At 41.3% G+C, this 13,917-nt stretch overlaps 1 protein-coding gene across 2 annotated transcripts in view; it reads left to right on the top strand.

The window, feature by feature from the left end:
• Positions 1-13,917, top strand: part of NALCN (sodium leak channel, non-selective) — a 356,507-nt gene that overhangs the window by 210,156 nt on the left and 132,434 nt on the right. For both annotated transcript variants that reach the window (XM_075265321.1, XM_075265319.1), the window contains one exon: positions 8,004-8,141. In XM_075265321.1, coding sequence (XP_075121422.1) covers positions 8,004-8,141 — 138 coding nt within the window. The remainder of the gene's footprint in view (positions 1-8,003; positions 8,142-13,917) is intronic.

The following is a 13,917-nucleotide window of genomic DNA, read 5'->3' as shown; positions in this document are numbered from 1 at the left end:
ACGTCCTCCTCCTTGCGATTCACCGCTTCCAGCCCGGCGGTCTTGATTGAAATCTCACGCACGCTACAACACCATTTTCCTGTAAAGAACATCGGCAACCGTACTGTGCATGCGCAGCATACTCACATAGTTCTCAGGGGAACTGAGCAGTTCTCTACACAAAAATGGCACGGGAGCATGCACAGTAGCGCTTTGGAGGGAGCACTACTGCACATGCACGAGATTTCAATTGAAACCACCGGGCTGGAGGCAGTGAATCGCAAGGAGGAAGACGTCAAAGAAGAGAGGAGGGAGTAAACAAGTTATGACGTGGGGGGTGCACGGTAGGGGTGGTGTTCAAAAATGATTAGCAGCACCTGAATAGTCTTTTTAAAGGCTATTCAGGCATATGTTTATATAAAAACCGGAAAATCTAATGATAGAGCCCCTTTAAAAAGAACCTATGACATTGTACTTTCTATCCAAAATACGGCAACATATTATTAAACTAGGAAGAACTGACCAAATAGATATTTATTAATTCTAGGAACATAGAACAATGTTCATCCTTGGACATCTTTGTGCAATTTCTCCTTGTTGTACTTTTTTTTCTGTATGATACAAGACTGCCATGAAGATTTCATCTAGTTAAGACTCATCAGACAAACTTTCCCCACGTCCCATACACACTCTCTATGACCCCTACATAATAGTTGTGGCCCTATTGTTTTACACAAAGTAATAGTGCCCTTCTGCAGCAATAATTTGTCCATAATACAACACTAGTGCTCTAACATCCAGGATTTGAGTTAAAACACTGTAATCCGTGCAGCTGCCCAGCCTTTCCCATCTTGACAGCCTCTCTTTCTTAGCTATTTGCTGACCTATTACTACTTTTGGTGTTGAAATGTTAATGATTTTCTCCCGGGCAGTGAGGTCCAATATCCAGCATCCTTTGTATCAGAAATCTTCTTGCACTGTCTCCTTCACTCCAGAATCTCAGTGCACAAGAACAGGGGAGAAAGAAATACCATACACAGACTGACAGAAAATATCAAATATCAGAAAATAGGTGAAATAAGCATAGTCAAAGTGTTGTGAGGGGGGTAGGAGGTCTCTAGACAGTTCTACTTAGTGGTTAACATCTTTGTCAGTCATACAGGAAAAATTGACAGACACTGTATAGTACCACTCACTGGACCCCTACTCATCGTAAACTGAATAATATGCCGGTTATACTGAATCTTTTCCCAAAATTACATATCAATCTGCTGAGTTCCTCCTGCTTTGTACCAGGATGCCTGAAGATCAGACACCATCATAAACATGACAACTTCCCTTTAACTTATGTATCTGTCCAGCATTCAGAACAATAAAATATCTATTCCTTATATCTAATATCTCTCTGGCATATCATCTTATATGCAGGACTGTGCAGACAGTAGATTAAAGCACCAGCTACGTCTCTTCTATTTTCCCCTAGCTCGACTTTGACTCCTGCACCAACTCTGACTCCTTTATAAAAAGATTGACAGCCATAGATGGACACAGTAAAGCTCTACTAAGTAAATATGCGACAAACTATTTATGTAAGGAATTATACAATATTAATAATTGTATAATATAATTTTAAAAAATTAATAATCTTATTTTGATTTCAGAAACGGTAACTTTTTTCCTACCAGGAACTTGCCCTGACTCTGACACCGACTCCGCAGCCCTCCTTATATGTAGCAGTTTATTTCCATAAGCAATATTGGACATGAGGCTGCCAAATAGAGTGTGAAAATGGGAATCACTATGATAAAACATATAATATTCCCACACTCATTCCTTACATACAGTTGTTTTCTAGCACTTTGTGTAACTATGGGTAAAAGAGGAGAAATGCACTGTGAAAAATTATACTAGTAAAAAAAGTAAATTATATTATTTTGTATGAGGATATTTTTTTTTACCTAAAATGTAAAAGACTTAAACTTATCAGTACTAAAATGTATTTTTTGTTTTGCTGCCCATTTGGCCAGTTTATTCAGTTCACCCTATAGAGATTGGTCAATCTGTACTGTACTTACAACACTACAGAGCCTTGTATCATATGCGAGAGAAGGTACTATCAACCAATTCAATGGTGTCAGTACAGACCCCCAGGACTCCACTCATAGGCTTTTAACTATTATTAAACATGGAACACCTCTGGGCTCTCCAATCTCATAGATAAGGAACAGGAAGATATATTGGGGAGAAGCCAACTTGTATTCTTTATACACTACTGTCTGTACTTTTCACAAGATCTTTACGACTGCAACTCTGACTCCGCAGTCCTATGTGTTAGTCCACTGACTCCTTGTTTTATCATCTTGAGCATTGATCTTCATGGCTACCTCAATTTAATGTCTATGTAATGTTGGTGTTCAATTTTCCCTTGTCAATGCCTAGAAAGGTCTAATGTTGTTACTGACAATTTAGACATCAGAAATAAAGTAAATGTAATTTCCATCTTGGCAAATTACTGCCACAATGGTTATAATTGTTTGTAAGTCCTGACCACCAAGGCAGGACTTACGGAAACAACCGAGCAGTGTTATTCTGTTTCTGTAACTCCCACAGAAGTGAATAGAAGCTGCGAAAACAGCGTGGCACAGCTGAGCTACACGGTTTCCGCAGTTATGGAAGCATCATAGCTAAATGTTCTACGCTACATACCAGTGTATGAGCATGCTTTGCTTCTTCGGGACTGGACTACTTGCCATTAATGAATTGAATTTTACTGAATTATACTGTTCCTGAAATTTCTTATATACATAATCTAAATGGGATCGTGACAAATGGTTTAGAAATCCAATTTCATTAGTTAAGTACTTGATAATGTCTGAAGGACTTGTAATAATTCTCATAGGAGACAGTATTGTTACTGTGTACAGTGCCTACAAGTAGTATTCAACCCCCTGCAGATTTAGCAGGTTTGATAAGATGCAAATAAGTTAGAGCCTTCAAACTTCAAACAAGAGCAGGATTTATTAACAGATGCATAAATCTTACAAACCAAAAAGTTATATTGCTCAGTTAAATTTTAATAAATTTTAAACATAAAAGTGTGGGTCAATTATTATTCAACCCCTGATCATGTATGAGTGCTGTTCACAAGTTTGGGGAGGGTCTTAAATAGTCAGAAAAGGCTGGAAAAAGAGATAATTAATCCAAACATGTGAAGCTCATTGTTCTTTGTGCCTGAACTACTTCTTAATACTTTAGGGGAACCAAACAGAATTCTGGTGGTTTGAGGGGTTGAATAATAAATGACCCTCTGAATAAACTTTTCACAATTTAAAAAAAAATTAAGCAAAGAAATAACATTCTTTTTTGCTGCAGTGCATTTCACACTTCCAGGCTGATCTACAGTCCAAATGTCACAATGCCAAGTTAATTCAGAATGTGTAAACCTGCTAAATCTGCAGGGGGTTGAATACTACTTGTAGGCACTGTATGTATTTAATACCTTGCCATTCCAATTTACTGATATAGCACTATGGGAGTTTTCTCATCAGGCCTGGAAGTGTCCCATGCTATTACTCTTATCAAGTATTAATGTTCAGTAATAGATAGTTTGATGTTCAGTTAGATATAATCTACTTCACAGTTATTCTTATAAGTTTTATCAGTGAACTTACTGTTAGGTTAACACATAGGGGTTACACTGCTTGAGGCTGTTGTACATCTATTAGTTAAAACCAAGAACTACATAATCTTAGTAGTGGACCATGAAGAACTGGATGGATAAATGATTGAATATTATATTATAGTTCCTTCTTAGATATTAGCTCATAGGGGGTCATATCTGCAAACTAAAAAAAAATAATAATAATACAACCCCAATTCCAAAAATGTTGGGACACTGTGTAAAGTGTAAAGAAAACAGGAGTGCAAAAGTGTAGTCTATAGGGAAAGCCAGAGGTCAAGAGTCAGAATACAAGAATAAACAGCAAGAGAAAAGCCAGCACGCACAAAGCAATAGCAAGCACCAATGTGAATGTGAAGCAAGAATAAATAGGGAGGAAGAACCCGCCCTGGACTTGATAGGAAGGCAGGCTGTCAACCACAGGGCAAGTATAAAATAAACTACCAGGGCCCGTTCCCACGGAGTAACGCTGCGCTCATTCTGACACGTAAACACGTGTCCAAGTGAGCGCTTCAAAACAGAATCCAATTGACTTCAATGGGTTCCGTCTTACGCGCGCTACACACTGAAATCAATGGGAGGCTTTTTAACCCATTGAAGTCAATGGGATTTTGTTTTGAAGCGCTCACTCTGACACGTGTTTATGTGTCAGAATGAGCGCAGCGTTACTCCGTGGGAACGGGCCCTTAGAGGAGCAGAAGGAAATGAAGGTGAAGGAGATGGGCGTTGTGGGAAATCGATTACCAAGGTGAAAGAATAGGACAGTGTTCAGACAATGCGAGAAGAACCCAAAAGAAGAAATCACAGCCGAACACGCCTCCTGTGCAGCAGCATGAGGCCGGATGACGAAGCCAAAGCCCGGATGGGCAAAGATGTTACAATAGCTATAATAGAAGACATGTCAGAAAAAAATAACTCATTTAGAAATTGATTCCATTAATACATCTCAAAAAAAGTTGGGATTGGTTTAAGAAAAGGCTGCAAAAGAAAGTGGTAGTAATGGAAAAGAACTGGAGGCTCAATATTCAACTAGGACTAGGGTCAATAGTGTTTGGTCGTAATCTATGAAGTTGTAGAAATTAAAGGCAAATTATATTGAACAAAGGGCACGTATGTAAGGAAAAAATGTATTAGTATTATTACTTTAGCCACAAGTTGTCAATTCAAGTAAAATATGTGATAGATATTAATAGTAAAATAAACTTGACAATCTGTTCTATAAGTAAATGAATTCAGAATTTCCACATTTCCATAATTCTCAAGGTTTCCTTTTCACAGCTGTTGGCTCTGTCAGTTTGATGGTTGCATTTCAGATTCATTTTAGCATAAGCTGATGGAGGTTTACCTTTTAACTAAAATGTGTATTCTGGAGGATCACATAGTGTGAAGCACATACTGTAATCGCTTTGAACTGCTTTCTGTTACTCTCGAGAATGTCTTGGGGCTGCTTGTTAGATTTCTCAAACTTTGTGTTTAAAAAGCATTTTAATGCTATCTTGCCATCCAACCTGCAAATACATTCTCGCATAATTATAAATGTTCTAAAAACAATGTGAACTAATGTGAAATTCTAAACCACATATTGTAACAGGGAAACATTGATTATTCGTAAGGAAAATTCTCTGGTTCATAACTTTATTAATGATTTTCCTTTATTATGACCCTGTTGTTGGTGATCTTTGACTCTCTGTGTTATGCTCTAACCCCCCACCTCCTGCTCCGACACGCCCTCTCCCCACACCCCAGACCCTGGACTGAGCATAACACACTGGGGCAGGTTTACTAATCCTGCCTAATTTTTAGACATTGCAAATTTAGCCTAGTCAGTCTTAAAGGGTGAAGCACAATAAACCAACAACACAGATATAAATAAAACCAATTCTTGGGTATCCATCTCCAATTGAAATACAATATGAAATCTATGTAATAGTACAGTATGATTAAAAACTTTATAAAATTTTTATAAAGAACTACCAAACATGTAAAGAAATTAATAGGCTCAACAAGGGTGTGTAAAAATAGGAGGAATCACTGTGCGGAATCTCTTATTACCTTGCTTACCTCGCTACATTCCTTTTCCCTTCCTATTCATTACTTATAGTATTACCACGCATTTCTGCTGTGTATTATCATCAGGGGTTAAATAATCCAGTATCACTGGCATATAACAGCCTTTATTGTATATTATAGTGATAGGTTAACAGCTTATCTGCTATATGTACATGTAGTTTGAGCCATTATGTAACCTATTAGTTCCTCCTCCTCCGCCTACGACATCACTTGGAACAGGAAAGAACGGTAATAGGCGATCCCGCACAGTAATTCCCCCTATATCTGCACACCACATTCAGGGCAGACCCTCCTTACTCCTTGAGCCTGTTAATTGTCTGTGAAGAACTATAAGTTTGTTAGTACATAATAATAATTTAATAAAATTATTTTTAATTGTTCTTTTAGATAGCTTTCATATTGTGTTTAGCAACACAGATAGGTCAGGCTCAACTGAATGTACCACATTTTTTCCCATGAAAATTCATGCCTCTAAGAGATTCATTTATTTCACAATATGGAAATCGGCGATTTGGAGCATGGCTTCATTGCACCAAACTGCTACACCCACACTGCTCTAAGAAGCCCTCCTTCCTCCTTTGAGTGACAGGGCCAAGGAGCTATGCTGAAATCTTTCCAGGCCCTGTCACTCAGAGAAAGGAAAAGAAGGAGGGTGTGTTAGAGTGGTGTGGGGTATAGCAGCTTGGAGCTTGAAAGCCCCTTTGGTGCTCCAGATTGCTCACTTACATATTCTGAAATATATGAATATCTTTGGAGTGGAGGCACAGATTTTCATTGGGAAAAACATTACAATAAGGCATATCTATGCTGATGGTTTATTATGCTTCACCCTGGTGGCACTCCATTTAAAATGTGCTAGATTTATCACAGGTGCTGATGCTGGATGAATTGTCAGGGACCAGGGTCACACCCACACATACCAATTCTGGGGATATCCATTCACCGTGCTCAACACACACATACATTTGACCCAGATGTAATCCTAAAAGAGAACTCTGCTTCCACACTTCCTTCCAGCTCCTCATCACACTAGGCCACACAGGAGTGAATCACCTTTTTACACTCAAGTATCTACACACAGAGCTGCCACCACTTACCACGTAACAGTGGGTAAGATACCCGTATATCCCCACCAGGCGCAAATAGCACACAAATGCTGAAACATGTCTGAGTTATAGTCACTCTTCGAAAATTAGGGAACATTAGAACCAAAGTACAGTCTTACAAAATTTTAGATTTAATCTATGTTAAAATGCTACAGTGCATTATAATAAAACATTTGACTAAAGAAGAATTACATGCAAGCAATGTAAACTAAATGGGAATAGCTTTACAGACCTTAACTAGTGTTACGTCTGGGACAGGAATCACACGAGCACCAAGGAATCTAACAACTGAAATCATGAACCTTATCAGATTCACGGACCCGCTGACCACCAAGCTACTTCCTACATCAAACTATAGACTTTTTGATCAGCAAATTGCTACATGGTCCGCTGCCACAATGTTTGCAATGATCGTAAACTCAGGTTTGCTAATTAAATGACCACTAAATTAACTAACTCCTGGGACTGGTTCTTCTTCTTCTTTAGTCTGTGCATTATAATTATTATACAGGACTTCCTAGACTACGCATAATGCTTCTAAAATGCAGATTTTCTTCAACTCTTTTTTTCCGCAAGGTGCGGATAAGTTTAACCTGAATCTCATTCACTTTGCTGTTTTTGTAAAATGCAGGAATTTTTTCTCTTGAGTATCTGCAACAAGGAAAAAATGCTGCATTTTCGTAACATAGGGCTTCACCCTAAAACACATAAGAAATGTGGGGCACAGCACCAGTTCCTTTTTTTTTTTGATACACATTAAGCCATACCTTTATCTTAGTAAATCTTCCCCAATGTATCAGTTTTTCCAGGAGACATTTTTTTAAAATTTTTAAAAGATAACATTACTAATAGAGATGAGCGAATATACTCAATTGAATACCTCCGTCACATAGCTCCCGGCACCAGAGAAGGTGGGAGGGGCTTTAAAAATGCAAAGCCCTGGAAGTGTTTTTGCAACGGGAGCTAGGCGGCGGAGGTATTTGATCAAGTATATTCGCGCATCCCTAATTACTAACTTTAGAATACGACTTTTTTTATCGTGTGGTGCACTACTGTAATATTGTATGCATTTGTGGTACGTTGACATACTTCCCATGAGGCAATTAGTTTAGTTTCACAGCAGTTCTCGTATGTAGATTGTTGTCATTCTTGTTTGTTCTTCCTTGCAGGCATTTATGTCAATGTTTCAGATTTTGACACAGGAGGGATGGGTGGATGTAATGGATCAAACTCTTAATGCCGTAGGACATATGTGGGCTCCCGTGGTTGCTGTCTACTTCATCCTTTATCATCTGTTTGCCACTTTGGTGAGTACACGTATGCATGCTATATGACCTGAATGTTACATTACAGAAATGAATATTATCTTGTGTCTAGTGATGACTAATGTAGAACACTTTGTTGGCGCAATGTACTTGCAGATAACCTTAGCAATGTGTTGTTTGAGTTCTCGCCCAGTGAAAAGGGTCATGTATTCATGTATGCAGATAGTCTCTTTTCACTTTCACTGCTTGCTCATCACTGTTGTAATTAAGCTGAAGACAAAACTTCAGGCCTCCGGGGTCTGAATACTTGATTAGAAATCAGTGCAGCTATTTCCTAAAGTCTGGCTTAAAGTGAACACCAGGGGTTTGTTTCGCTGCTGCACTAATAAAGCCAAAATGCTATAAATAGATTAATTGAGGATTTGCAAAAAAAGAAAAAAAAAATCAAGATAGGTTTGACATTTTAATGCCCTCTTACAGACTTTCAGGAATGACTGAGGAAGCACAAGACTTTTAAAAGGTTGTACTGTATTGTTTTTATGCATATATCAAATGTACTGTGTTCTGCAGCATTATTAGTTATTTATCATGTGCAACTATGTTTTTTACTTATTTTTACAAGCACACTTTATCTGTGGTATATCCTACTAATATTATAAAAAAGTTTGTGTGTTTGGATGTTTGTTCCTCAATCACAGCCAAACGGCTGAACAGATTTAGGTGAAATTTCACCCACTCCTACATATTCAGCAGGAAGGAAACATAAGCTACATTTTAGGTCCCACACTCCACGGGAATCCCGGCCGTGACCAGCGAAAGTTGTCTCTGACTCCACAGCAGGACCTGAGATGACGTCATCGCAGGTCTTTGGTTGGCTGTAGTCTGGGGGCGGACCGCAGGGGAATCCGAGTGGATACGTTGGTGGCATAGCGTGGGCGGCACAGTGCTCAAGTCCACGCCGGAAAACATGGCAGCTGTTCGCAGCTCCAGAGTGACGCTGCCATGCCGGCCGGCAGTGCGGTGCCGGCATAGGTTGCGGCCGCGCAATAACACATTCGTCAGACAACCACACCTGCCCGCGAGCTTGCCATCTGGAGGTACACATGCTGCAGAAAGGACCTTCCATGCCGCCTGAAGTTCTGGCCGCTCCACACGTTGCTTGGCCTCACCTCTTCGGTAAGTACAGCGGGCTGGGTGCTGTTCACCCCGGGCCTGCCCTGCAAATGAGGCGCGGCCTCACTTGTTTCCATGTCGCAGGACCGAGACACCCTGTAGCGGGCTTCGGGTACTGGTTGTCGGCTGCAGAGGTTGGGGGCTTTGAGGGTGCGTACAGTTGGTGGAAAGGGAGGGGGTTCAGGGGGGAAGGAGGATTGAGAGTTAGGGTGGAGAGAGGAAGGGGGGTTGGGGTTCACAGGGGGAGGGGCTTGGTTCAGGGATTCAGAGGTGGGCCCGCAAGGACACTGTCATAGGGTGGCACTGACGGAGGTGTTTCTGTGTCTTGAACCGGCAGGGGCTGTTGTTGCATGCTGCAGAAGGGGGCTGTTGAGGCGTGGGCAGGAGTGGCGGTGGAGGCGGGTGCGCCACGGTGGGGGAAGGACATGGGCGCGGGAGCGCCTGCGGGGGAAAGGGAGCCAGATACGTTGAGGAGGTTCGGCCCGCGGATGCGCTGAAGGTGGATCATGCAGGGAGTGAGGGGGCCGCAGTTGAAGTTGCGGGTGTTGCTAGTGTACTATATTCTCAACATGTAACTCAGTAATGGTAGGGCGAAATGTAGGGGCAGTGACGCGATAGCATGCTGTGGCCCTGCAGGTTTTTACATTTATTGCTATGGTTTTGATGGAGAACAGATGTATAATGAGCAAAACGGAACAGCAATTAGTTGATGGTGCAGATAAAGGAAACCCTAATAAGGTATGTTTCACAAAGATCTCAGTGGCCATAATATTTCACCATGCAGTCAATATCCGTTTTTATATAAGACAATCAGTACACCAAAAATAGGGGTCCTCACTGCTGATTGTTTTACCTGGTCTAGGGCTACATTGCGGTTTAGGGTGTTACTCTCATTGAGCAACCAAAGATCGCCGGGCCACCTGCAACTCCATCCCTATTGTTAGTGAATTGAGTCAAATTGCTACCTCTGGAGTGCCACGACTGCAACTTCAAGTCACAGAAAAGTTTAACATTGCTGAACTTTTTTGCAACTAGAAGTCACAGTCTGGGTCCCCTTGAGGTCACATTAATGATAGAGTCACAAAGTGACCCAGCAATCTTTGAGCTTGTGACAGCAGTCGTGGCCAGAATTGCTATGTAGCCGTAGCCTTAAACTCGATATAAAGTGTAGAAAACTACTGCCCTATTTAAAAGAGAGGCCCTCCATAGGCTCTATGCCAGGGGTCTCAAACTCGCGGCCCGCGGGCCAACTGCGGCCCTCGGGACAATAGTTTGCGGCCCCCGGCGGACATACCGACATCTGCCGCTGCTTTAGGCAGTAGACAACCGGCGCTAATGTCTCCGATCGGTCCCGGGACCGATCAGAGGCATTAACCCCTCTGGTGCCATTTTCCCGGCGGCGCATGGGCACCGCCATTTTGTCGTGATCGCCGGCGCCTGGAGCAAGCTCCAGGGCCGACGTCACGTTGCCATGACAGCCGGGAGCCTTTACAAGGCTCCCAGGCTTGTCTGCAACCTCTTTCTTTTGCAGGCTGGTCTATGCAGCCTGCAAAAGAAATGATGATTTTTTGCAATGCACTCCAATACATTAGCATTGTAATGCATTGCATTAGTGATCAGACCCCCTGGGGTTCAACACCCCTAGGGGGTCTAATAAATGCAAAAAAAAAAAAAAAAGTAAAAAAAATATAAAAAGTATTAAAAATTCAGATCACCCCCCCTTTGCCTAGAACACATATAAAAGTAGTTAAATACTGTGAAACACATTCATGTTAGGTATCCCTGTGTCCGAAATCGCCCGCTCTACAAATCTATAAAAATATTTTTCCTGTATGGTAAATGCCGTAGCGGTAAAAAAAATTGTCAAAAGTGCCAAACCGCCGTTTTTTCACTGTTTTGATTCTGATAAAAATTTGATTACAAAAGTGATTAAAGGAATAGCATTTCCCGAAAATGGTAGAACTAAAAAGTACACTCAGTCCCGCAAAAAAAGACGCCCTATGCATCCCCATACACTGACGTATGAAGAAGTTACGGCTGTCAGAATATGGCGACTTTTAGAAAAAAAAAAATTGGGAAAACCTGATGCGGCCCAGCCTCACCCAAACTCTACCTCCAGCAGCCCCGATGTAAATTGAGTTTGAGACCCCTGCTCTATGCTATATGTATGATTGTATATGCTGGACATGTGCTGTGTTCTAATCATACTGTTCTGTGTATATGAATATACATGCCGGATTGATATCTCCCCTAACTTTACATTGCACTGCAGTCGGGGAGCCTTTACAGAGGCGCTGAGAGGAATCCCCGGCAGGAACACTGAGGGGCGAACCTGAAGGGGAACTGTGGCCGGCCGCCGGCAAAAGCACTGAGGGGAATCCTTGGCAGACTTGGCTGGCTGGATTTCCCCTCAGCGCTTCTGCTAGCAGCACTTCCTTCAGGTACGCGCTCCTGCCGGGGATCCCCCCTTCAGCTCCGGCGGCCGGGGATCTCCCTCAGCGCTTCAGGCCTGCATTTGAGAGAGCGGTCGCGCCCGCTCCCTCCTCTCTCTAGGGGCATGGTGGTGCCTGCCGCTTCCCCGCAGCGGAGTGCATCTCCACTGTAACTCGAGTGCTCAGGAACTCAGGCATTACCACTGTAAGAGTTACAGTGGAGGTGCCGATTCTAATGGCGATCGCTCTGGAGCAGAGCGGCGCCATTATAGATACAGACCACTACAGACTACAGCTACCGTAGTTACAGACCCATCATACAGACAACGGGGCGGGTGCCGGGCCCGCGATGCTGTTCATTTCAAACTACAAAAGTACTTACGGTACTTCTGCTAGAAGGCTCCGGTACTTCTGCAAGGAGCGTGGCGATGCTGCAGCCCGGCACCAGCCACTGTGTCTGTATGTGGGGTCTGTAACTACGGTATTGACTTGAATATAAGCCAAAGCGAACTTTTTCAGCACAAAAACTGTGCTGAAAAACTCGGCTTATACTCGAGTATATACGGTAATTAATTTCAATGGTAGATGTTGATTAAAAATATTTCGTCACAAATAACTCAGTGTAGGGGGCGCCCTGTTCTGATGCTGTTGGGAATTGACCATGGGATATGTCTGTCTAAGATAGGTGGGCTTCTTAGTGAAATGTAGGTAAAAGATGGTGTGAAGGACTCTCACACCTTCCGGGTACCAGTTAAAGAATTGAAAATTAACAATAAGTGTCAATAAAGTAACAAACAAGGATATTTGGTCCAGAAGGGTTAACATTAAAACTGATTTCATGGTGTATGAATACATAGATCCCTTTAAGTTCAAAGTTCATACATTTTGTGATGTATAATCTTCCCTTTATTATAAACCTGATCATGTCAAAAAAACCTAAGAAGTAATGTCTCAGATACATTCTTGATCATTAAGAGCTGAGAAAGATGGGCATATCATATTCTTGCAAAATGTGAGTAATGCGGGTTGTTTCTCAGAAATTGATCAGAGAGAAACAATAATTTATACACCTGCTAAACTGTAAAAACGGTTGTAAAATCAATATTGGAAGATATCCAAAACGCAATGACAGAGGGTTTTTTTCTACATATGAAGTGGAGCTGCAAATGTAATAAACTTGATCTTTTGATATTGATATTTATCATTACCTATGACAAGGGTTAAAATACAAAGCTTTTAAAACTAATATGAGAACTATTACAAAGCTATTGTCTTATACCAGAAAGATAACCGGACTGACAAAGATGTCAGATGACACCCTTTCAATAACAGAAAATTTCCAGAAGGATTGAAATCCTTAGATTGAGAAGGGTCCATGGGATAGAAGGTATTTAGGTATACTGTTTGTGTTTGTTTATTCCACCTCATCCGGTGTGGGTGGGATATATTGTGTAAATTCATAGTATAATAATGTCATTTATAATGATACAACCATTTTTTCCCATTTTTTCTTATGAAATAATTTTTGCATGCATCCTTCTCTTATTAAATTGATTATTAAGTGGCTGTATTATTTTGCTGAAAATCAATATCTCTTCTGAAAAACCTTGCAAGCCGTTGTAATAGCCTTAAAAATTGCAGCCATTGCATGTAGACACATTGTGGCCATACTCTTGAAGTATATATACCCCTTCCATCAACTGACTGCCAAGTCTGGCCGCTGAATCCATCCAGGGGATAGTTAGCGGGGTTAACCAGGTACCTGGTTACGTTTTCCTGCCTGGGTTCTGTCAGTGCAGTACATCAGATTTCCTTATCCTGGTTCTGACTCAGGATCAAAACCGGCATCCGCCATCAAAGTTGATTCACCTGCTCCCTACACTCTGTGTTTAGTATATATTATGGGTCTGGATTTACAATTTATACTACAATACCAGAGGTAACACACATTAAACACAAAAAGGAGAAAAAAGGATCAACGAGTTGGAACCAGTTTGGAAATTTGACATGCAGCACTGACAGAACCCATTATAAAATAAGCACATTTCAGTCCCCTAAATAGCCCCTTTAAGGGAAATTACATTTTTTCTTTACATGGGCCGTTCAGAGAAAATATCCTCTAGTATTACATTCCGCTCATTGGAATAAATTGGAGACCATATGTTCTCCAGATAAGACATAGACTAACCCAAGGATCACGTGAGGGTTTGGCT

The sequence above is a fragment of the Leptodactylus fuscus genome, chromosome 2 (assembly GCF_031893055.1).
Source record: "Leptodactylus fuscus isolate aLepFus1 chromosome 2, aLepFus1.hap2, whole genome shotgun sequence".
In the NCBI taxonomy this organism is placed as follows: Eukaryota; Metazoa; Chordata; class Amphibia; order Anura; family Leptodactylidae; genus Leptodactylus; species Leptodactylus fuscus.
This window is presented reverse-complemented; position numbering and strand designations above follow the sequence as displayed.